At 63.4% G+C, this 24,426-nt stretch overlaps 2 gene segments (V, D, J or C); both read right to left on the bottom strand.

Moving 5' to 3' along the window:
• Window positions 1-682: 682 nt before the first annotated feature.
• LOC136117877 (immunoglobulin heavy constant alpha 2-like) lies at window positions 683-5,133 on the bottom strand. The segment is given in 5 exon segments: window positions 683-897; window positions 3,448-3,780; window positions 3,949-4,269; window positions 4,481-4,792; window positions 5,073-5,133. Coding segments are annotated over 5 exon segments (1,242 nt in total).
• Window positions 5,134-10,169: 5,036 nt separating this feature from the next.
• LOC136117875 (immunoglobulin heavy constant epsilon-like) lies at window positions 10,170-23,646 on the bottom strand. The segment is given in 9 exon segments: window positions 10,170-10,328; window positions 10,845-11,087; window positions 15,859-16,047; window positions 16,160-16,293; window positions 18,458-18,799; window positions 18,871-19,194; window positions 19,284-19,607; window positions 19,732-20,031; window positions 23,352-23,646. Coding segments are annotated over 9 exon segments (2,310 nt in total).
• Window positions 23,647-24,426: the final 780 nt, after the last annotated feature.

Here is a 24,426-nt window from a genome sequence, read left to right as displayed (position 1 = left end):
GAGGACTTGCTTCACTTTCTCTTTTGTGAAACCCAGTACTTGCCGTGAGCCTGCACGGCCACAGGACCAGCTGATGAGTTCTAGGCAAGGGGCCCGCGTCCAGACCCCTGAGACCCTGCCGTGGGCCATGGGGCCGGCATCCTTGTCTTCAGAGCCTCTGCCCCTCTCCTCCCCCTCCCCTCATTCAAAGTTTGAGAAGTTCTGCCTTTGGGATCATTTATTGCACCAGGAAGGCCTTTGTGGGTGCGCACATGGCTTCTGAGCAGCGCTGAGCTCTGGCATCCAGCTGGGCTCTCAGGAGGCTCCTCACGTTTCCTCCCTGCAAACACGAGAGGTGTCAGGCCTGGGGGCCTCCAGAGGTGGGTAGCGTCCTTGCCAGTGGTCCTTCCCCACCATGGCCTGGCTCCCATAGACTGGATGGAATCCCGTGGCAGCCGCACCCAGGAAATCTGATGCCCTGACACTGCTGGGGCACATCCGTGCTCTGCCCCCAGCCCTGCCCAAGCTCTCAGGGTCTGTGGGGGGGCCGCCTCTCTGTAGGCCAGACCCCCATCAGGAGGGACAGGGGAGCTGTGTTGGAGCCGGGCCCTCCTGCCCCCCTCAGCCAGCTGCTGGACCTTCTTCTCCTTTATCTATCCACCCCCGTCTGTCCATCTCCCACCTGTGCCCGGCTGGCTCCTGGTCAGTACTGGGGACCCCCTCAGCTGCCAGGTGGGCCCCGGATGCTAGTCACAGTCAGTGCTGTGCTGTAGAAGAGGCTTAACAGGAAGAGGGCGAGCAGGGTGATGGTGGCGGGCCACAGGCTGGCTTCCGGGCCGTCCTCCTCGGGGCCCTCCCACGGCAGGTCCAGCACCAGCCAGGGCAGCGGGTCCCGGTGATCTGTAAGACACAGCAGGCCTGCGAGGTCCGGGTCTGCGTGAGTGCGGGTCGAGCCAGTGCCCTCCCCGCCGGGAGCTCTCAGGGTGGGGACGCTGGCGGTGCGGGTGCCCTGTCTCAGGTCTGAGGCTGCCTCCTGGAGGGTGAGAGAGCAGGTGCCCGGGGCAGGGGCTGGACTTTGCCGCTCTTGAGGCACCCTCAGGACTCCTATCTCTGGGGGTCTCAGGGCACCTCAGAGAGAGAGAGGGACATGGCAGGGCAGGAGGGTGGGCACCGTCTCTGCTCTTGCAAGGAGATCTCAAGCCCAAGGCCTCCTGGATCCCAGTCCTACTTGTGAGCTCAGCAAGCCCTTGCTCTTGGACCTTCTTGGCCTGGGCCCTGGATGGGACCAGAGAAGATCAGACATGCCCACCCTCAGGGTGCTCCAGGTCGAGACATAGGTCTGGGTCTGTGGTTCATTGTGCCAAGGGCCAGATGGACAAGACCAAGGGGCTCTGTTGCTGTCCCAGGAAGTGGCTGATAAGCTACAAGGAGCATGAGAAAGGCCCAGGTGAGAGCCACCAACACAGGCAACCTTGCTGTCTTCAGGGTCCCAGGGCATAGACCTCCCATGTTAAATGGGATTTGGACCAGCTTGTTATATGCTGACACATCCAATCATTCGTCCATTCATCCATCCATCCATGTAACCATTCAATTACCTACCAATCTATCCATCCGTCCATCTACTCATTCATCCATCCACCTGTTCACTCACCCATCCTTCCATTCATTCATCCATCCACACCCCATCTGTCCTTCGGTCCATCCATCCACTTCTCTGTCCTTCCATCTGTCCATCTGTTCATCCATCTATCTGTCTCTTCGATCATCTGTTCATCCATCCATCCATCCATCCATCCATCCATCCATCCATCCGTCCATCCATCCATCCATCCACCCATCCACCTGTCCATCTGTTTGCCCATTTGTCCATCCATCCATCATCCATCCATCCATCCATCCACCCACCCATCCACCTGTCTGTCCATCTTTCCATCCATCATATGTCCTGTGACCCATCCACCTGTCTGTGCTGTCCGTCTGCTGGCTCCACCCTCATCTACTGTCTCTTCTGCCTCCCCCTCTCTTTAGAAAGCTCCTCCTGTGGGCAGGTCTTGGTCCCTTGGTGGCTGGACCACCTTCTCTGTGGCAGCACTTCCCCAATTAATCCATTGCTCCCCCCATTGCCCTTTGGTGACTGGACCCTTAAGAGGGGAGCAGTGGCCAGGGTGGGCAGGGGTGTCCACCCCACCTTGGCCCTGGAAGCAGAGAGAGGCAGCCAGAAGGCTAGGTCCCCTGGGAAGGCCCAGAAGGTGACTAAACGAGAGCAGGGGCCCCGCTGCCCCCTTGTGGGAGCCCTTGTGCAGGTGTCCCATGGTGGTCACGGGACTGTCCTTCTAGGTTCGGTCTCCCTGACCTTCCCTCCTGCCAGGAGCTCCGAGCAGAAGCTGTCTAGGGGCCCTAGGTGAGAGCTGTCTCTTCTGACCCCTCTCCACCCCAGCCGCCCGCCCCATCTGTGGTTTGGGCGACTTGAATTTGCAGACCAAGTGGGGAGCAGGTGATGTCTGAGAGGGTTCTCTCTAATCGATCCCTGAACTGTGCCCAGCTGGGTACACAGGGAGGCCTGAGGCCTGGAAGGACCTGAGGCAGCAGGTCTGGGCCTGGGGAAAACCCTCTGGGAGCTTGGGTGGGGACTCCTCTTGCCTTCCTGGAGCTGGTTCTGGGCTGTCAACTTCCTGCACCTGCAGGGCTCAGACGTGTGTGTGTGTGTGTGTGTGTGTGTGTGTGTGTGTGTGTGTGTACGTGTGCCCGCGTGCGTGACCACGAACACATATGAGAGTACGTGTGCATGTGTGTGTGCGCCCTTGTGTACATGTGCAGAGCAGTGGGATGTGGGGTGGGGAAGGCTGTACCCAGGTGGGGTGGCCCCCTTTCCGTGCGGTCAGTGGGGCCGTCCTACACTTGTGTGCGCTGTGCCCACAGAGGGCCCCTGGAATCCAGCCCTCTGCCCTCGCCACTCCTCCTGTGAGCCCCCCTCTGCGTGATGGCACCAGCCCCTTCTCTGGCCGCCAGGCTCCCCTCTCCCTCGCTCATGCCTCCCGGCTGCCCCTAGAGGCAGTTTCCTGAAATACAAGTGACCAAGTCACCTGCCCCTGGGAACCATCGTGGGGCCACTCTTCTCAGGACCCAGGAGGCTGTGCCTGTCTCGCACATCTCAGCCCCAGTTCGACGCTCACTCCTGTGCTCACACTCACGCACAGCCATGAAGGCACGTCCGGCATCAGGCTGAGGGGAAACCAAGGCCTAGAGAAAGTCGGGGCAGCAGCTGCTCTTTCCTCCTGGGTCCTGCCCCCTCCTGGCGTGTGCAGACCCCGAGCACGGACAGATAGGCAGCCGGAGGGAAGCGCAGAGCTGCTTCAGGCGAGCATGGAGTTTATTCAAGGGGCGGGTGGGGCAGGGGCACGGCTCAGTAGCAGACGCCGTCCACCTCCGACATGACCACGGACACGTTCACGTGGGTGGGTTTACCCGCCAGGCGGTCGATGGTCTTCTGGGTGAAGGCCAGGGGCAGGGTCTCGTGGCCCACCATGCAGGAGAAGGACTCCCCCTGCTTCCAGGCCTCGGCATCCACGCGCAGCACGCTGGTCACGGTGAAGGTGGGGACACTCTGGTTGGGCTCGGGCAGGGGCCTCCAGGTCAGGTACTTCTCGTGGGGCAGCTCCTGGTTGCCCTGCAGCCACCGCACCAGCACATCCTTGGGGCTGAAACCTCGCACCAGGCACGTCAGCGTCACCATCTCATTGAGGGCCAGCTCCTCCGACGGCGGCGGCAGCAGGTGGACCTCTGGCCGGAACGTGTTCACTGGAGGGCAGAGAGCAGGGTCAGGGGTCTGGGCAGGGAGGAGAGTGCCCCCTGCCCCCCGGGCGACCCGTGTGGGGGGTGGGCGGGAGCTGGAGGGTGGAGTGGGCTCAGGAGTGCACCTCGCGCACTGTGTAGTGCCCAGCCGCCCACTCGCGGGTCAGGGCCCACCTGAGGGTTTTGTGATGGTGGCGGTTAGCAAGTCCTCGGACTCGGGGTGGGTGGCGGTGCAGGAGAAGGACTGTCTGTTTTTCCAGGGATCGGCGCAGCCCGGCAGGACACTGGACACACTGAAGCAGCCGCAGGAGTCAGGCTTGGGCGGCTCCTGGATGGCGTTCTTCCCACCTGTCGGGTTCCAGGTGAAGGTGGCGCCCTCGGGGTCTCTCAGGCCACTCAGTGTACACGTGAGGCTGGCATTGGAGCCCAGGAGCAAGTCCTCAAGGGCCGGTGGGTTCAGGGACAGGCTGGGCTTTCCGCACGAACACTGAATAGCTAGAACTGAGAGAGAAGCCAGAGCAGGTCAGCAAGCCCCTCCGTCCGCCTCCGTGGCCTCCATCCCCAGCCCAGGCCCCTCTTGGCCACCCGCCGGGCCCCAGCCACCTCTTGTCTGAGGGGAGTGCCCACAGGGATGCAGTCAGGGAGCTGGGTCAGGGTGGCACCATGGGGGACCCGCCCCAGCCTGCCCTCTGACCTTGGCAGGGACCTGGGCAGTGAACTGTGCAGGGCACGTCCACGGTCTGGCTGGATTTGGAGAGGTGCTGCACTTGGCATTTCACAGACTTGTCGGCTGGGCACTGGTTGGCTGGCAAGGTCAGCTGGCTGCTCATGGTGTACAGGCCCCCGGCCTGAGCAGGGGGGAAGTTCCTGATGGACACGCCATTGCCGCTCTGGCTCCAGGTCACCTTCGGTGGCTCTGACGGGAAGAAGCCCTGGACCAGGCAGCCAATGACCACCTGCCCGGCTGAGTTTTTGCTGCTCAGGCTCAGTGGGAAGAGTCTGGGGCTGGTTTCAGGCTCTGAAACATAGGGTGTGCTGTGAGATGGCAGCCTTCACGCCGACCAGACGCCCGACACAGCCCCATGAGGGCAGGACGACGCCTGCGTTTCCTTAACACACAGAGAGTCAGTGACTGCCCCAAGGTCACGCAGCTTGTACGCGGCGCACCCGGGGTCGGCAGTGGCCACCTGAGTCCAGCTGAGCCATTTCTGAACGCACTCCTTGGGACTCTGAGCATGTGGACCACACACGCTCCTCAGACGTGAGGCCTGGCTGTTGCACACGGCTCTCCCACTGACCAGCTGAGTCTGTGTGTACTGTCAGAGCCTCAGCTGCCCTCTGTGCAGTGGGCACGGTCATGCCCTTCCCCAGGGTGTGGGGTATCGTGAGAAATGGGCCCAGAGAGAGGGCAGAGAAAAGACAGAGAAGCCTGGGCTTGAAGCTGAGTCTGCATGGGGGCCAGTTTGTCTGTCCTGGGGCTCAAGCTGGGGAGGTGAGGGGGCCTGAGAATTCTATGTCCCCCCTCCCACTTCCTGGGTAAAAGTCCCAGTCCAATCATTTCCCCCTACAAAGCACCCCCCGCCCCCGACCCCATCCTCCCAAACTAGCAGTTGACTTCCATGGACTATGTGGAACTTTAGGCTGGAGACCCAGTTCCAAATCAGTCCTTCTGGGATGCCCCCTGGACAGCTGGGCTACAGAGGGCACGGTCTGCCCGTGACCTTTCACAGTTCCCTTCCGGTCAACTGGTGAGGGGAGAGGGGAGCACCACATTTGCACCCTGAGGCTGCATGGCCCTGTGCGCCCCCGAGAAACAGAGGGGGCTGTCTGGCTGGAAACCAGGGCTCTGGGGGTGACCATGATCAACCCACTGTCCCCTGTTCACCTCAGGCACTAACCCAGTCCACCACAGTTCAGCCCAGCCCGGCCCACCCCAGCTCATTTCAACCAAGCTCAGCCTAGTTCAACTGAGCTCGGCCCAGCTCAACTCAGTTCAAGCCATTTCAACCCAGTTCAGCCAAGCCCAGCTCAGTCCAGCTCAGCCCAGCCCAGCCAAGCCCAGTTCGGCCCAGCTCAGCCCAGCTCAGCCCAGCTCACCTCAGCCCAGCCCATCTCAGCTCACCTCAGCCCAGCTCACCTCAGCCCAGCTCAGCCCAGCCCAGCTCAGCCCAGCCCAGCTCAGCCCAGTTCAGCCCAGCTCAGCCCAGCTCAGCCCAGCTCAGCCCAGCCCAGCCCATCCCAGCTCAGCTCAGCTCAGCCCAGCCCAGCTCAGCCCAGTTCAGCCCAGCTCAGCCCAGCTCACCTCAGCCCAGCTCAGCCCAGCTCACCTCAGCCCAGCTCAGCCCAGCTCAGCTCAGCCCAGCCCAGCCCAGCTCAGCCCAGCTCACCTCAGCCCAGCTCACCTCAGCCCAGCCCATCTCAGCTCACCTCAGCCCAGCCCAGCTCAGCCCAGCTCAGCCCAGCCCAGCCCAGCCCATCCCAGCTCAGCCCAGTCCATCCCAGCTCAGCTCAGCTCAGCCCAGCCCAGCCCAGCTCAGCCCAGCTCACCTCAGCCCAGCCCATCTCAGCTCACCTCAGCCCAGCCCAGCTCAGCCCAGCCCAGCCCAGCCCAGCTCAGCCCAGCCCAGCTCACCTCAGCCCAGCCCATCTCAGCTCACCTCAGCCCAGCTCAGCCCAGCCCAGCCCAGCCCATCCCAGCTCAGCCCAGTCCATCCCAGCTCAGCTCAGCTCAGCCCAGCCCAGCTCAGCCCAGCCCAGTCCAGCCCAGCTCACCTCAGCCCAGCCCATCTCAGCTCACCTCAGCCCAGCCCAGCTCAGCCCAGCTCAGCCCAGCTCAGCCCAGCCCAGCCCAGCCCATCCCAGCTCAGCCCAGTCCATCCCAGCTCAGCTCAGCTCAGCCCAGCCCAGCCCAGCCCATCCCAGCTCAGCTCAGCTCAGCCCAGCTCAGCCCAGCTCAGCCCAGCTCAGCCCAGCCCAGCCCAGCCCATCCCAGCTCAGCCCAGTCCATCCCAGCTCAGCTCAGCTCAGCCCAGCCCAGCCCAGCCCATCCCAGCTCAGCTCAGCTCAGCCCAGCCCAGCCCAGCCCATCCCAGCACAGCCCAGCTCAGCCCAGCCCAGCCCAGCTCAGCCCAGCCCAGCCCAGCCCAGCTCAGCCCAGTCCAGCCCAGCTCACCTCAGCCCAGCCCAGCTCAGCTCACCTCAGCCCAGCCCAGCTCAGCCCAGCTCAGCCCAGCCCAGCCCAGCCCATCCCAGCTCAGCCCAGCTCAGCCCAGCTCAGCCCAGCTCAGCTCAGCCCAGCCCAGCCCAGCCCAGCCCAGCTCAGCCCAGTCCAGCCCAGCTCACCTCAGCCCAGCCCAGCTCAGCTCACCTCAGCTCAGCTCAGCCCAGCCCAGCCCAGCTCAGCCCAGCTCACCTCAGCCCAGCTCAGCCCAGCCCAGCTCAGCCCAGCTCACCTCAGCCCAGCTCACCTCAGCCCAGCCCATCTCAGCTCACCTCAGCCCAGCCCAGCTCAGCCCAGCTCAGCCCAGCCCAGCCCAGCCCATCCCAGCTCAGCCCAGTCCATCCCAGCTCAGCTCAGCTCAGCCCAGCCCAGCCCAGCTCAGCCCAGCTCACCTCAGCCCAGCCCATCTCAGCTCACCTCAGCCCAGCCCAGCTCAGCCCAGCCCAGCCCAGCCCAGCTCAGCCCAGCCCAGCTCACCTCAGCCCAGCCCATCTCAGCTCACCTCAGCCCAGCTCAGCCCAGCCCAGCCCAGCCCATCCCAGCTCAGCCCAGTCCATCCCAGCTCAGCTCAGCTCAGCCCAGCCCAGCTCAGCCCAGCCCAGTCCAGCCCAGCTCACCTCAGCCCAGCCCATCTCAGCTCACCTCAGCCCAGCCCAGCTCAGCCCAGCTCAGCCCAGCTCAGCCCAGCCCAGCCCAGCCCATCCCAGCTCAGCCCAGTCCATCCCAGCTCAGCTCAGCTCAGCCCAGCCCAGCCCAGCCCATCCCAGCTCAGCTCAGCTCAGCCCAGCTCAGCCCAGCTCAGCCCAGCTCAGCCCAGCCCAGCCCAGCCCATCCCAGCTCAGCCCAGTCCATCCCAGCTCAGCTCAGCTCAGCCCAGCCCAGCCCAGCCCATCCCAGCTCAGCTCAGCTCAGCCCAGCCCAGCCCAGCCCATCCCAGCTCAGCTCAGCTCAGCCCAGCCCAGCCCAGCCCATCCCAGCTCAGCTCAGCTCAGCCCAGCCCAGCCCAGCCCATCCCAGCACAGCCCAGCTCAGCCCAGCCCAGCCCAGCTCAGCCCAGCCCAGCCCAGCCCAGCTCAGCCCAGTCCAGCCCAGCTCACCTCAGCCCAGCCCAGCTCAGCTCACCTCAGCCCAGCCCAGCTCAGCCCAGCTCAGCCCAGCCCAGCCCAGCCCATCCCAGCTCAGCCCAGCTCAGCCCAGCTCAGCCCAGCCCAGCCCAGCCCATCCCAGCTCAGCCCAGTCCATCCCAGCTCAGCTCAGCTCAGCCCAGCCCAGCCCAGCTCAGCCCAGCTCACCTCAGCCCAGCCCATCTCAGCTCACCTCAGCCCAGCCCAGCTCAGCCCAGCCCAGCCCAGCCCAGCTCAGCCCAGCCCAGCCCAGCCCAGCCCAGCTCAGCCCAGCTCACCTCAGCCCAGCTCACCTCAGCCCAGCCCATCTCAGCTCACCTCAGCCCAGCCCAGCTCAGCCCAGCCCAGCCCAGCCCAGCTCAGCCCAGCCCAGCCCAGCCCAGCCCAGCTCAGCCCAGCTCACCTCAGCCCAGCTCAGCCCAGCTCACCTCAGCCCAGCCCAGCTCAGCTCAGCCCAGCTCAGCTCAGCCCAGCACAGCCCAGCCCAGCCCAGTGCAGCCCAGCTCAGCCCAGTTCAGCCCAGCTCAGCCCAACTCAGCCCAGCCCATTCCAGCTCAGCCCAGCCCATTCCAGCTCAGCCCAGCCTAGCCCAATTCAGCCTAGCTCAGCCTAGCCCAGCCCAGCTCAGTCCAGCTCACCTCAGCCCAGCCCAGCTCAGTCCAGCTCAGTTCAGCCCAGCTCAGCCCAGTTCAGCCCAGCTCAGCCCAGCCCAGTTCAGCCCAGTTCAGCCCAGCTCATCCCAGCCCATCCCAGCTCAGCCCAGCCTAGCCCAATTCAGCCCAGCTCAGCCTAGCCCAGCCCAGCTCAGCCTAGCCCAGCTCAGCCCAGCTCAGTCTAGCTCAGCCCAGTTCAACCCACTTCAGCTCAGCCCAGCCCAGGACAGCCCAGCTCAGCCCAGCCCAGGACAGCCCAGCTCAGTCCAGCTCAGCCCAGTTCAACCCAGCTCAGCTCAGCCCAGCCCAGCCCAGCTCAGCCCAGCCTAGCCCAATTCAGCCCAGCTCAGCCTAGCCCAGCCCAGCTCAGCCCAGCCCAGTTCTGTCCAGCTCAGTCCAGCTCAGCCCAGCTCAGCCCAGCTCAGCTCAGTCCAGCCCAGCTCAGCCCAGCCCAGGCCAGCCCAGTTCAGTCCAGCTCAGCCCAGTTCAACCCAGTTCAGCTCAACCCAGTTCAGCCCAGCCCGGCCCAGTTCAGCCCAGTTCAACCCTGTTCAGCCCAGCTCAGCTCAGCTCAGCCCAGCCCAGGTCAGCCCAGTTCAGCCCAGTTCAACCCAGCTCAGCCCAGTTCAGCCCATTCTACCCAGCCCAGCTCAGCACAGCCGAGCTCAGCTCAGCTCAGCCCAGACCAGACGAGCCCATGTGTACAGCACCCTGATCTGTGTCTTCTGGGTCGATGGCCGTCTGCCTTTCTCCTTCTTGTCTCTGTACCTGTCCCCCATCCTCCCGCCCCAGGAGGCTGTAGTATGGCCTGGCCGATCAGCTTCTGGGACCCACCTGCTCAAGGCTGCCGGCGGGTCCAACACGGCTGGCAGAGGCCCACGTCTTTTGGCCGTGTGGCCGTGCCCTGCTGGTCCCTGTGCCCACCTGCCCAGAGGCGCTGGAGTGGGGAGGGAGAACGAGGCCTCGTCCAGGCCCGCTGATGGCCGTATAGTCTCAGCCGACCCCTGCCCCGCTCTGGGCCATTTGCGCTGTGAGGTGAGGCCGATGCTGGGAAGGGGCTGCGTGACGGTGTCTGGCCCACAGCTGGGGGTCACTCACCCACTTCCTGTCCCGCCAGTTGTGGCCGCGTGCCTCCACGTCATGTCTGGTCTGTGGTCTGGCTGTGGCGGTACCAGGTGTGTGTGGCCTGGGCTGTGGGACCCCCAGGAGCCCGGCCCTGGCCTGAGGCCCTGTGTGTGCAGGCGAGTGCCGTGGTGGCGTGTGTCTCCATGGGGTGCCCACAGGGCTGGGCTGGGGGCCGAGGTGCAGAGGCCAAAGTAGACAGAGTCAGGGGCTTAGGGTGCCTGAGGGAGAAATAGTCCCCGAGGTGCGGGTGAAGTGAGGGCCGCAGGGGAGGCTTCACAGGCCGGCAGGGGCGGAAGCCCCAAGGGACAGCCTCGCCAGAGTGACCGCAGTGAGCAGGCCCCATAGACCTTCAGGCCACAGGGCGGCTGTGAAGGTGGGGGAAGCCACCCCCTCCTCCACCAGCCTCAGCAGCAGTGGGGCCCTTGACTGAAGCTGGACAGGGGGTGTGGGCCCCCCCCCCCCGCCCCGCGTGGAGCCTGGAGTCCTGTGGGTCGGGGTGGCTGAGGGCCTGCCCCCGCCTGCATCCACCCAATTCCCTGCCTGGGGTTCTCCCACCCACGGACCCTGCCGGCTGCCCAGCTGCTCGGCCCTCCCTGGTGCCCCTCAGGAGGTGGTCCCTGCCCAGGCACACGAGGGGCCGTGGGACCTGCACCTGCTTTTACATGTTCATTCATTTCTTCACACCCAGAAGGTTCTGGAGCTACACACAGGCACCTGTGGTCCCCTCCCGGGAAGGACACCATTGCGGGGAGAGCTGCAGGCAGGTGGGGGGGGAGATCAGCATTTCCCTGGGGGTGGGGTGGGCCCAGGAAGGGAGTTGGGGCAGGTGGGCTGGGAGGGGGAGATGGAGGGAGGAAGGGGGGCCTGGGGCAGGGCACCAGGTGGGCAGACACACCTGGCTCGGTCAAGGGACTTCCGGGGTTTTATCACCGACCCTGGCACACTCACAGCATTGCCCACGAGGGGCACTTCCTCCTGGGCTGCTGGACTCCGGTCCACCCCACGCCCGCCGCTCTCACGAGCACCAGCGGCTCCTGCATCGTGGTTGATTGGCCCTGAGGATCCTTCCTCTTGCCTGCCCGTGAGGTCCTGGGGCCCTGCCCCTTCCGGGAGTCTGAAGCCCCGGTGTCCCCTGGAGCCGCCCCGAGGGAGCTGGAGGTGTGGGACTCGGGGTGAGTGCTGGGACAGTGCCTGGCAGGAGTGGAGGAAGCAGAGGGCGGTGTGGGGCCGGAGGCCGCCCTCTCCTGAGGCCAGTGTCCCCCACGCAGACAGCACTGCCCTGCTGTGGGCACAGACGGGTGCAGAATGCGGGGCAGAAAGAAGAGCTTGGACTTGAGGCGGACGGATGTGGGGTCTTGCATGACCTGATGGTCGCAGCGGTTGGGGGAAGGGCCTGAGCCCGAGTGGACACTCTTGTTAAAACCGATGAGCACCTCTGGGAGTCAGGGACTTGCCGAACGCGGGTCCAGTTGGGAGGGAAGAACCGGGACGGGGCGAGTCCTCCCCGGGCTTCTTCGGAAGGAGGAGGGGCCTCGGCTTGGCCAAGGCCGACTGGCTGGTGGTGAGTGTCCTGGGGCCGCGATGAAGGACCTCACACTGAGGGGCTTGAACCAACAGAAATTCAGTCTCGCACTCTGCAGCCAGACGCCGGAGATCCAGGTGTCCCAGGGCCCTGCTCCCGTCAGCAGCTTCAGGGGAGGGTCCTTCCTGCCCCCAGCCTCTGGTGGCCCCAGGTGTCCCAGGCATCACCCAATCTCTGCCTCTGCCCTCATATGACCTCCTGCCCTGAGTCTGATCTCTCCTCCTCTGTCCCTTGTAAGGACGCTTCTCACTGGATTTAGGGCCACCTGGACAATCTCATCTTAAGGTCCTTAACTTCAATCATATATGCAAAGACGCTTTGTCTGAACAGGATCACCTTCACGGGTTCCAGGGCTTAGGACGTGGACATAACTTCTGGGCCTGGGGGCACCATTCCGCCCTCTGTGGTGGGTTGATGAAGAAGAAAGAGGAGGAGGGGCAGAGGGGAGCCCGAGAAGGTGGGTCCTGCTGCTGGGAGGGCGCGTGCGGCATGGCTGCTGGCTCTGGAGCCCGTCTGGCTGGCTGGGATGCATCCTGCTTTTCTCTGTGGGCCTGCTCTTGGGCTGTGCTCCCACTGTGCCAGCCCTTCTAGGTGGGGTGACTGCCACTGTTCTCGGAGAGACAGAAGTGAGCGGTCCTGAAGTGGGATCTTAGTTCCCTGCCCAGGAATTGAACCCGGGTATCCTGGATGAAAGCCAGGAATCCTAGCTGCTAGACCACCAGGGGCCGGAGGCTAGAAGGAAAGTTGCCCTGGCTCTTGCCCCGTTTGAAAGCAAGAATGTTTCACGGACCAAAAACTACAAAGCAGGTATAAAGTTTCTTTTTTTTTTAAACATCTTTATTGGGGTATAATTGCTTTGCAATGATGTGTTAGTTTCTGCTTTAGAACAGAGTGAATCAGTTATACATATACATATGTTCCCATATCTCTTCCCTCTTGTGTCTCCCTCCCTCTCACCCTCCCTATCCCACCCCTCCAGGCAGTCACAAAGCACCGAGCTGATCTCCCTGTGCTATGCGGCTGCTTCCCACTAGCTATAGAAGCACAGCACAACATGTGGGCTAGAGAAGTAACCTATTGAAGACAGGAGGAGGCAGAAATACTCACCTGGAGAGTGTGGACGTTCTCCCTGATGAGAAGTGAAGGGGTGCTTGGCTCGTCTGTACAGCGCGGCTCTCCCGGATTTCTGTCTTCCTCTGGCCCATTACCTCGCCTCTTTTCCCACATCTGACCTGCCCTAGGGCCCTCCTGACAAGTGTGTATCTTTTTGACAAGAAAGATTCCAACGCTGGCTTCCCTGGTGGCGCAGTGGTTGAGAGTCCGCCTGCTGATGCAGGGGACGTGGGTTCGTGCCCCAGTCTGGGAAGATCCCACATGCTGTGGAGTGGCTGGGCCCGTGAGCCATGGCCACTGAGCCTGCGTGTCTGGAGCCTGTGCTCCTCAACGGGAGAGGCCACAACAGTGAGAGGCCCGCGTACCACAAAAAAAAAAAAGAAAAAAAAAAAAGATTCCAACGCAAAGGCTAACGGGAAGTTTGACAACACATTATGGGCTGGCACGCCCTCCCTTTTTGACCCCCGAGGAGGCTTCCTGCACATGTGCAGTCGGAGAGCTTTCCCTGACCTCAGGAGCGATAGACGTGGTCGTCTTATCTCTTTACTCCAGCAGGGCTCAGCTCCTGCCACTGACTTTGTCCTTGGAGTGTCAGGGAAAACAGAGCTCCAGTTTCCTCTGCTTGGCAAGCTCCAGCTGCTCAGCCCAGGGGCCTATCTGTCTCCTACTTCACCACCTTTCTTCCCGACTTGGGGGAGATGCGCGTTGTCCGTGTGTGACGACGCCCAGCTTTCAGGGGCCCGTGTGGGCTGAGCCCTTGTTGCCCTCGCTCTGGATTCCATGGGTGGTCTTATGATCCGGGGTGCAAGTCAGAGAAAGGGAACACTCAGCTCTGCCCCCGGGGTCTCCCAGCTCAGGAGACGGGAGGAAGGCCCCTGGACCTCGGCTTGAGAGAACCATGCAGGTGGGGGCCGGTCTTGGGGCCTGGTTTCTGGAAACTGTGTGCGAGTCTGTGCAGGTGTGAGTGTCAGTGTGAGGGGGCAGAACAGAGCAGGGCTGTGCTCTTGACCTTGTGTGAAGTGCTCTATTACTCCTCTCATGTTCTATTTGAACCAAACACTTGGGATCTCTGGACAAGCCTCAGAATTGCCCAGTTCTGGGTTTTCTATGCCCGACCTCCACAGGCTGCATGGTCCGTGTCGGAGTCTGTGGGATGCCTGGTCTCCCAGCGCAGATGGAAGCTCTCAGAAGGGCCTTCGCCACAAGTGGACTCTCCTGTCAGAGTCTGGGCACTCGTATGCTGGGAAGGAGGCCACCGGGCCCTGAAGAATGGTCTTAACTGCTCACAGGCCCTCAGAGGCCAAGAAGGTCACTCACCGCCCCTAGTTTCCTCCTTATTGTACCTTTCCTAATAATTGAAACCTTTTCTTCCTGTTATTGGCCACCCGGTTTTTCCTTACAGTGCAGGACCCACTGCCCACATTTCTTTCTTTCCATTGGTTGCCGAGTGCTCTTTGTATATGAAGGAGTCCTGCCCTGTGTCACATGTGCTCATGTGCTCTGCCCCGTTTCCATGGGACTTCAGAGCCCCTTGTGGGCGGGCTTCTCCAGCTCTTTACCCTCAGGAGGGGGCTCGGCCCATGCCCACCACTGTGCTTGGCCAGCCGGCCCTCTCCCTGGTGCCTGTGGCTCCTGCCTGCGCGGCTCCCAGCTTTCTTCTCGAGGATGGTGGCGGCCAGCCCCAGACAGCTATCGCTTGTTCATCGGGACGTCCGGGCAGGCTGGCGGGATGGGGCCCGAGGACTGGCCTGTGTGAGCTCAGTGGGTGGACGGCTGGGTGGTGACTGGGGCCCCAGGAGGCTGATGCCGGCCTCCACCCTGGTGCTTGTGCAGCTGTGTTCCTGCGGCCTCCTGCACTGACCACTGAATGAGCCCCTCAGGGTTTGCCCACGGGGAGTGGGACTGTTGCCTTTACCTTCGTGTGGGGAGGGGCGGTGAGTCTGGGCTGGAGGCCAGTGGCGCAGGCGTGGTGGAGCCTGAACCGGGGTCTCAGTGGGCATTGAAGGACTCGAGGCGGAGCCTGGCTGGACACTTGGGTCCTCGGGGCCCACAGCGGCCCTCTGCCCCCTTCCCTCTGGCCCCTTGTCCATGTCCTCGGCGGGGGGCACCTCCTGCTCCCAAGTTACCACAGGCACCTCCCCAAGGTATGCTCAGGTGGCAAGGGATTCTTTTTTTTTTTTGTGGTACACGGTCCTCTCACTGTTGTGGCCTCTCCCGTTGCGGGTCACAGGCTCTGGACGCACAGGCTCAGCGGCCATGGCTCATGGGGCTTGCCGCTCCGCGGCATGTGGGATCTTCCCGGACCGGGGCACGAACCCGTGTCCTCTGCCTCGGCAGGCGGACTCTCAACCACTGTGCCACCAGGGAAGCCCTGGCATGGGATTTTTTTTTTTTTTTTGCGGTACATGGGCCTCTCTCTGCTGCAGCCTTTCCCGCTGCGGAGCACAGGCTCCAGACGCGCAGGCCCAGCGGCCATGGCTCACGGGCCCAGGCGCTCCGCGGCGTGTGGGATCCTCCCGGACTGGGGCATGAACCTGTGTCCCCCGCATTGGCAGGCGGACTCTCAACCACTGCGCCACCAGGGAAGCCCCTGGCATGGGATTCTTTAATGAACTTTACTAGGAAAAGTTAGGAGAGAGGTCGAATGAGGGCATGGGGGATGTGGGTGGGTGCTGCAGGGCTGACTTGGCCACACTGCGGACCCTTTGGGAAGCGCCTTCTGCTGTGGGACCCTGCCTCACAGCCTAGGGCCCTGCCTGCAGCCCTGGAAACTCCCCTGGACCTTCCCCAGAAGGTCTTCTCTGCATCCTCATTCTGCATGAACGGTGCCTGGGGGTGGACAGCAGGGAGGGTGGGCAGGGGGCAGGAGCAGGGCATGGGGGGCAGCGCACTTGGCCCTGGGGGCACTGAGGGTGGGACTGAGCCTGGGGAGTGAGCCCGTGGCTCGGCTGGGCTGGACTCAGACGCTGGATCGGGCTGGTTGGGACTCTGAGTTCTAGATCTGGCTCTGGGCTCCAGCGTGGGCTGGGCAACGGGCTCAAGGCCGTCACTGTGTTTCAGGGGTTGTTCAGTCAGAATCGGTGTGGGCCCGAGCCCAGGGGCCTGGGAGAAGCCTGGGGTGGTCAGCACCCACGCCCAGCCCAGGTCTCTCTGTGGAGGGAACAGATGCTCTTCTGGGACTTGCCCCAAAGTGGGGTGGTGTGGGGCTGTGATAGGTGGGCCCCCTGTTGCCTTCGACCTTGGGGCTGAGCTGGGGGCTCTCGGCACCCGTGTGCTGGTCGCTGGGCCCCTGGCTCTGGCCCCCTGGGGGCTGGTCTGCTCCTTCCTCCGGCCCAGGGTCGAGCTGGCAGCCTCGGGGACGCTCACACGAGGGCGGAGGCAGGGCTGCGCGGCGTTCCTGTGGTCGCGGGAAGCCTGCGGCTGTGTCTGCAGGGCAGCAGCCAGGACCCACTTCACCTGGGGGACGGCGTGCGTGAGGGACTGTGCGCCCAGCCGAGGCTCTCCCTCTGTTGGGGCGCCCTGCCCTGGAACAGGGCGTACCCCCCTGGAACGGGGCGTCCGTGCCCACCTTGCAGAGGGTGACGGCAGCGCCATAGCTCACGCTAAGCAGGAAGAGCGCCACGAAGGTTAGGAGGCCAGTCTGCGTCCCCTCCAGCTCGTCACTCTCGGCCTCCTCTGTGCACAGGTCCTCCAGGGCCAGCTCTGCGGGTGCCAGCTGGTCAGCCACCTGGCCTCGGGGTCCGACGGGGAAGGACAGGCCTGGCCAGCCTTAGGGAGTCGAGGGGACTGGGCCTGGCGCCCTGGTCCTGGGCAGTCCCTCCGTCTGGCCCCTCTGCGACTGCCCAGAGCCACCAGCCGGACCTGGAGGGTGGGGGGTTGGAAGCCCCAGAGCTGGCCGGCGGCTGTGTGGGGCGGCGCTGCTCCCCTGCCCTCTGCTGTCCCTCCACTCTCTGGTGGCTGGTGTTATCTCTGCCACCATTTCTCCGCCACCATTTCTCCGGCTTTTCTCCTGACGGCTGGTCGCCCCTCTCAGCCCCGCGGGCCCCTCACCTCAGCTCCAGCTCTGCCCCACCCCGCTCCCTGCCCCGTGGCAGGCGGGGGCCCTCGGCCTGGGGAGCACCCACGTCCACCCACTGCATGGCCTGTGGCTGCCCAGTCTGGCCCCCTGGGCCCCGTTCCTGCTCGGCTCCATTTTCACCAACCAGGGGGGCCCTTGAAGAGCACAGGCTGGCCTCCCTGCCTGGAGCCCTCAGGAGGGGGTCTGGACCCGGGAGGGCCCCTAGGGTCATAGGATCATTGCAGAGGGTGCCCCGAGGGCTGGGCCCGGCTGCACGGATCTTGCCCAGTGTGCGGGAACCCAGAGCTGCCCCTGGCCCCTAGCTCCTCCTGTCCTGGGGCTGGGCCCCTTCCTTCCCCAGCACGGCCTCTGCTCTGGGCTCGTGTTCAGGGTGTGGGCTGTGCTTTCTGTATGGATGTGGTGGGTGCCTGTGTGCTGTCCACGAGTGTGTCTGTCCGTGTGTGTCCATGTGTGTCCACGTGTGTCAGTATGTGTGTGTGCATTCATGTGTGTGGGTTCATGTCTGTGTCCCCGTGTGTCTGTGTCCATACGTGTCTGTGTATATCTATGTCTGTGTGTGTCAGAGTGTCTGTCCATGTGTATCAGTATGTGTCCATGTGTGTGTCTGTGTGTGTCCACACGCATGTGTCTCTGTGCGCCTGTGTCCATATGTCTGTGTGTATCCATGTGTGTGTCCATGTGTCTGTGTGTGTCTGTGTGTTCATGTCTGTGTGTCCATGTGTCTGTCTGTCCATGTGTATCTGTGTGTGTTCATTTGTATGTGTTCATGTCTCTGTCCTCATGTGTCTGTGTCCGTGTGTGTGTCCATGTGTGTCAGTGTGTGTCTGTGTGTCCAACTGTCCATCTGTGGGGTACAGCTGCCAGGGAGGGCTTGGCTGCATGAGGAAGCCATGTGGGGCAATGGGTGGGTCCAGGGGCCCAGGTATGACGGCGAAGGGTTTGGGAGTGGTCTGGGAGCTAGGGCGGGCCTCGGGAGGCCACCTGTGAGTGTGTGTGAGATGTTACCAGCGGTTGGCAGTGCCGTGTGACTTGGGTGCGTGCGGAGCCCTGGCACCAGTGGGCATGACAGTGTGAGGGTGCGTGCGAGGGCTGGGTGCTTCCCTGGACCGATTCAGGGTGGAGTGAGCCTGAGCGGCAAGATGGGGACCCTGGGCGCCGACCCTGGCCTGGTGTGGCCACGCAGGTAGGCTGGGGGTCAGAAGGCAGGGGTCAGAGGAGTGGGCTCCGCACAGGCCCCTGTGCAGGGTTGACCCATTTGTGCCCAGGAGGTGACAGTGGAGGGACCTGCGTGTTGGTGCCAGTGCGGGGGTCTGACTCGGCCCATTTCTCTACCTGGAGGGCCTGTGTGTGCAGCTGGTCTTGGGAGCCTGGGGGCTTGTCTGTGTCCAGAGGGTCTGGCAGGAGGCTGGGGGTGGAGGCTGAGGCCTCCGGGAGCTCCGGGAGAGGCTGGGGTCTCTGTGGTCCCTCCCCTAGGACTACTCTCGGGCTCTTAGAGCTCCTTTGACTGGGTAGAGTCCATAGTGGCGTGGCGGGGAGGCCCTCTGACACAGACGGCGATGCTGGATGGAGACGCGCCTCAGCCCTGGCCCCCACCCCGTGCCTCCCTTTCCTCTGTGCCAAGACACCGCTCCCTGCCCCACAGCTCCCCAAGGATGGGCACGCCCAGGGCTCTGAGCAGGCACTGGAGTGTTTATTGACAATGGACAGAAGGTCTGGCCGGCCCCCTCCCCCACCCCAGCAGGATGGAGCCCTGGGATGAGGAGAGGGGGGAGGCCAGGCATCATTTACCAAGGTTGATGGACATCGATTTCTTGAGCGTCCTTGAGCCGGGCAGCGCCTCGTGCACCACTTGGCAGGTGAATTCGCTCTTCTGCTCCCAGTCGGCCTGCCTGACCACCAGGTGGCTGTAGATGAAGTAGGCGGAGACGTCGGAGACGGGGCTGCGGACCTTGTGGGGCCTCGTGATGGTGTGCTGGTCCGCCTGCATCAGGGTGCCGTTCCACAGCCACTGCACGGAGATGTCCGCGGGGAAGAAGTTCTGGATCAGGCAGGTGAGGGTGACCTCGCCCTTGGTCTTGAGCTCCTCCTTGGGTGGCGGGAACACGTAGACATCGGGAGCCTTGCGCTTGCCTGCAGACAGGTGTGCGGTCAGCCAGTCTCCACCTGGGGGGCCGCCCACCTCCCCTCAGCCTGCGGCTCACCAGGGCCCTTGGAGATGGAGCGCAGGATCTCCTTGGGTAGGTGTGGGTGGGTCACTCTGCAGTAGTAGGTGTCGCCGTTGAGCCAGTCACTGACGTTCACCGGCAGAGTGGACGTGACAGTGACCGTCCCGTTGAACTCATCCTTGAAGACAAGCGGGTCTGGATACATTAGATCCTTGCTCTCCCTGGACCAGGTCAGTCTAACGTCCTTTTTGCTGGCCAGGTCCACCACCAGGCAGGTGATCTTGGGTGACTTGTTGACGTACAGGTCGAGGGGCGTGGGTGGGCTCAGGTAGGCGCTCACGCCACGGGGCTCGGACTCGGCTGTGTGTGGGAAGGGGCTGAGTGAGGCTGAGTCTGCCCTCCTCTCTGAACCCCCAGCGGCCGGGTGTTGGCGTGGGCGAGGGCCATACCTGTGCACCTGCGGGCGTGGTTGTCGTAGGTGGAGCCATAATAGGTGACCCGGCAGGTGTAGGTGAGTTGGGACACCCACTGGCCTTGTGTGATGTTGAGCTCGCTGTAGGTGGAAGCCAGTTTGCCCTCCACCCTTTCGGGGCCGGTGTGTGGGAACACGTCTGTGGCCTCACGCCCGTCCACCAACCAGGTGACCTTGATTTTGCCTGGGGTGTAGCCGGAGATTAAGCACAGGAGCCGGATGGTGGTATGGGTGTCGCCACGGGGGTCGCAGGAGGAGTAAAAGAGCTTCACGGTGGGGTCGGTGAAGCTCTTGATGCACCCTGGCGGCAGAGGCAGCAGGAGTAGGGCTGGCCTCTCTGAGCCCCCAGCCCTTCCTCCCTGTCCCTCCCGCCCAGCCTCCCCTCCCCCTCTGGCTGTCTCGTGGGCTGCCCGGGCCTGGCTCACCAGTGACGGCCTTGGTGGTGGTGGTGCTGGACGCAGCGTGGGCCACGCTGCAGGTGAACTTCTGCTTGGACCACTGGCCCGAGACTGTCACCTGGCTGCTGGTGGTGTAGAGGCTGGAGTTCAAGTTTTGGATGGCAGGGAAGGTCAGCGTGCTCTTGTTCAGGGATGCTGTGTCCCAGGTCATGGTCACTGGGCCCGGGAAGTAGCCCGTGACCAGGCAGCCCAGCGTCACAGAGGTGGCATTGGTAGCACTTTTGCAACAGGGACGCAAGGGGTAGACGGATGGGCCGTGGATGGAGGCTGTGGGGACAGGACAGCGGTCAATGCTGGCCTCAGGACTGTCACCTGTATGTGCCAGGCTAACTGCTGGCTTTGGAGGGTGGGCTGTGGGGTGGAGGTGGGGAGGTCCAGTGCAGGGAACACCGGGACTGTGTTCCAGCTTTGGGGGACAGATGGCTCCTCCTGGGTCCTTTCCTCATCTCCTGATTCCACTAGGGACGCCCTCCAGTGAATCCTTGTGCCCTGCAGAAGCAGTGGCTGTCACTGCCCTTGGCCAGGACTCCTGCCCTCAGCCCCAAGTGGGTGGACACGGGGCTCCTGAGTGGAGGCGCTAACCCACTCCCTGAGGTGGAGGTTCAGAGCCCATAGCCCTCTGTTGGCACCCAGGGACCCAGGGAGAAACCCCCCAGGCCCAGGAGTTACCAGGCTACTCTTCTGCCCCCACTCATAGACTCCCATTGGAGATCAGGGACCCTGAGAACCTCAGTAGCCACCAGTCTGTCCCCTCTGCCCCACCCATAGCCCTGGGAACACAGGCCTGGGACACAGAGACCCCCAGGATCACTAAGCTGCTTTCCCACTCCTGACCCTAACTCAGACCCCCATCGGGGATCAGGGAGACCCCCAGGAACCGTCAAGCTTGCCCTTCTGCTCCAAACCAAAGACCTCATAAGGGCCTGGGGATCCACAGGACCCCACTTCCCAGGAATCACCTTGTGTCCCCGCCCCACTCCAAAGTCCCTGTGGGCCTGCTGTGGGCGGATCCACCTGCCACCCACTGGACCCCTGCTACCTGCAGCCGTGGGTCAGCCTTCAGGTCCCTGAGCAGCTTTGCCATGGCTGCCCCTTCACCCCATCCTTCGGCTGACCAGCCCAGGCCCGCTGGTGCTCTACCCGCCCTGCTGACCCCCCAGGGGAGCCTGATTCCAGGCCCCATGGAGAGAGGACAAAGGCCCCTCAGAGCCCTCCTCAGTCCCCCTCCTCAGCCCTTCTCAGGCTCCTCTGGCTGCCAGGCCTGTCTGCACGTCCCCTGGCCTTGGAGCTCCAGCCCCCAGCCCATCCCAGCTCTGCATCCCAGCTCGGCTCTTCCAGCTTCCTCTATTCTGCCGGCTAGCCCAGCTGAGCACAGCCCAGATGACCGTGTGTCAGGACAGCTGAGACCAGCTGAGACAAAGCAGCTCGCGAGTACAGCCCAGCACCGCTAACGAGTCCTGCGCATTTCAAGTCAGCTCAGCCCAGTTCATCCCGGTTCACCCCAGCTCAGCCCAGAGCAGCCTGCCTTGATCCAGCCTGGCCCGCTTCAGCCCCTGACGTCCCATCTCAAGCAAAACAGCTCATCTGAGCTGCGTCCACGTGGTTCATTTTAGTTCAGTTTAGCTGACTGAGCAAAGCTGGCCAGGATGACCCCACAGCCCACTCCACCCAGTTAATCCAGCTCAGCCCAGCCCAGTCCAGCCCAGCTCAGCCCAGCTCAGCCCAATTCCACCCAGTTCAGCTCAGCTCAGCCATGCCTAACCCAGTTCAGCCCAGTTCAGCCCAATTCCACCCAGTTCAGCTCAGCTCAGCCCAGCCCAGCTCAGCCCAGCCATGCCTAACCCAGTTCAGCCCAGTTCAGCCCAGTTCAGCCCAGCTCAGCCCAATTCCACCCAGTTCAGCTCAGCTCAGCCCAGCCCAGCTCAGCCCAGCCATGCCTAACCCAGTTCAGCCCAGTTCAGCTCAGTTCAGCCCAGTTCAGCCCAGCTCAACCCAATTCCACCCAGTTCAGCTCAGCCCAGCCATGCCTAACCCAGTTCAGCCCAGTTCAGCTCAGTTCAGCCCAGTTCAGCCCAGCTCAACCCAATTCCACCCAGTTCAGCTCAGCTCAGCCCAGTTCAACCCAGTTCAGCCCAGCTCAGCCCAGTTCAGCTCAGCTCAGCCCAGTTCCACCCAGTTCAGCCCAGCTCAACCAAGCCCAGTTCAACCCAGTTCATCCCTGCTCATCCCAGCTAATCTCAGTTCAGACCAGCTCAGCCCAGTTCAGCCCTGTTTAACCCAGCTCAGCCCATCTCAGCCTAGTTCAGACCAGCTCAGCTCAGCCAACCCTAGCTCTGCCCCACCCCTCTGGGGTAGGCAAGCTCAGCAGAGAAGAGCCCAGCCCAGTGCATTCAGCCCAGGTGAGCCCAGATTGCCCCTTTTATCCTGCCTAACTACGCAAGTCGGGCCCCACTCAGCTAAGCCCATTTCTTCTGCCAGCCCAGCTCAGTCCAGCAGAGTCCAGGCCTGCCTAGTGCACCTGAGGACAGCCCGGCTGAGCCAGGCTGGGAAGGCTCAGTCAGCTGGGGCAGCCTGCTCCCTCCCTGTCTGTCTGAAGCAGCCTGGCCCACGACAGCCCAGCTCACTTTAGCTCAGTGCACGGTCCCACGTGGCTGGGGACAGCCCTTCTGGCCAGTGTGGCCCAGCTGAGGCTGGGATAGCTCATCTGCCTCCACATAACTCCATCCACTCAAGCCAAACTTGCCCAGCCCAGCCCTGCCTGGCCTACCCTAGTCAGGCTGGCTCAGGCCAGCCCAGCTCAGGCCAGACGACGTGGGCCCAGGCCTGCCTGCCATGTTGGCCGGCCTAGGGACTGAGACCCGCTGCTTCCCCCTGACCCTGGGCTGGCCGTCACCATGTTTACTGGTTGTAGGCAGATCCACGCTCAGCCCGAGGTCCATGCCCTGTGTGTGATTCTTGCCCTGGCCCTGACCTGTCTGAGATTCTCGGCTCCTTGGTCTTCTCCAGGTCGGCTTCGAGCGTTCTCTTACTTCCCTGTGTCCCCATGCAGGGAAGGGACAGCTGCAAGGCAAGCAGTGACTCAGAAGCTTGGTCCCCGCTGGGTGGGCAGTCCAGGTGTCTTCTCCCAGCAGTGGTCTGGGCAGCTCCAGCGGCGGGGTGCCTGAGGGGCTGGGGTCTTCTGTCAGGTGCCCGTGGCTGGTGTGGCCCATCTGGCCAGTGGTGGCCGTCTGCAGGCTCCCAGATGAGGTGAATCGTTAGGAAGCATTGCTGTTATTTTTATGCCCAGACGATAGAGCCTGGGGCAGGGCGGGGCAGGGGGGCGAGCTCTGCCTCAGTGCTCTCAGCTAAAAATGGGGTGGGAACCCCCAGGGGCCTCGGCAGCCCTGGAAGTTCCCTTCTCTCTCTCTGTTCTCGGGAAGTCAACCCAGCGACGGCCGGTCTCAGGTGAGGCTCCTCTCTGTGGCCTCTTCCCCGGCCTCTGCCACCCGGCTCGTGACCTCTCCCTCGATGCCACGGGCTGACTTGGTGAGCAGCCGGCACACACTGTGGTCACTACGATGGCCCGGGAAGGGAGAGGCACCAGGCACCGCCACCACTGCCCCCGAGGCAGCCCATGAGGGACGGTCCTGGCCGTTTTGTGCTTGAGAAGTTGAGGCCCGCGTGGCCTAGGTGCCTGCGGCGGAGTGCGGGGCTTTCTGAGCAGTGGTCTGGGGGCCGGCCTGGTGGGGTGGCCCTGGGTACGAGCGTGAGAGGCTGTGGGTCCAGCTGGGTGTAGGCAGGTGCTGGTCCTCTGGTGGCTTCCTGGGCACCCTGCTGGCCGACAGTCTCACCTGCTGTCTGCGAGCCAGCCTCCCGATCGCTGTCCTGCAGCTGGGCTCCCATCGGGGCTGCGACTGGGCTGCGTGGCCGGCAAGGGCTGGCAGGGGCCTGTCGGGAGGTGGGACATGGCTGTGAGCTTGGCCAGCGGCTCGGCAAGACCTCTGCAGCCACCGGACCCTGGGGTGTACCATGCCACCCTGTGCTGTTGCTGTCCATCAAGGTGTGGGGACCACAGAGTGGCCTTCGTAGAGGTGCCCGCAGCATTCGACTCTGGTCTGTCGGGGCAGCCAGTCTACCGTCGACGCTCCCTGCCATGTGCTGAGCCAGATGATGTGCTGAGTCTTGGCCTTGCCTCCATGCTGTGGACGTGTCCTGCAGGCCGGTGTGTCTCTGGAACCCCCCAAAGGCCCAGATGCACACACAGGGGAGGCCACGAGAACTTGCAAGCTAGCTCATCAGCATGGACTCCTGGGAGGTGACATGTAGTCTTTGTGGAGAGGGAGACAGCAGGACCACGTCCCCTGGGCCCAGGACACCCAGGGCCGCTGGTCTGCATGCAGGGAGGCTGTGCAGAGATGAGCTGTCAGGCCTGCACGCCCAGAGGAGTGTCCGGGCCTCTTGGAAGACCCAAGAGGGGCCGCTGGATGGCTGGGGAGGGGCCCTGTGTGCAGAGCCAGGGCCCCGAGGCCCCCAGGACAGATTGTCCTGGTCTGTTCCGCCCCACCCTTGGCCCCAGGGACAGATGCTGCATGGCAGGTGCAGGGGGAACGCCGAGTTCCCTGGAAGGACTCAAGGTTCTGAGAGAAACCACAAGGCAGGCAGAGCCCCACCGGGGAGCCTTCT

Source organism: Phocoena phocoena, chromosome 2, assembly GCF_963924675.1.
Source record: "Phocoena phocoena chromosome 2, mPhoPho1.1, whole genome shotgun sequence".
Classification (NCBI taxonomy): Eukaryota; Metazoa; Chordata; class Mammalia; order Artiodactyla; family Phocoenidae; genus Phocoena; species Phocoena phocoena.
Note: the sequence above shows the minus strand (reverse complement) of the source record. Positions and strands in the feature narration are given on the sequence as shown.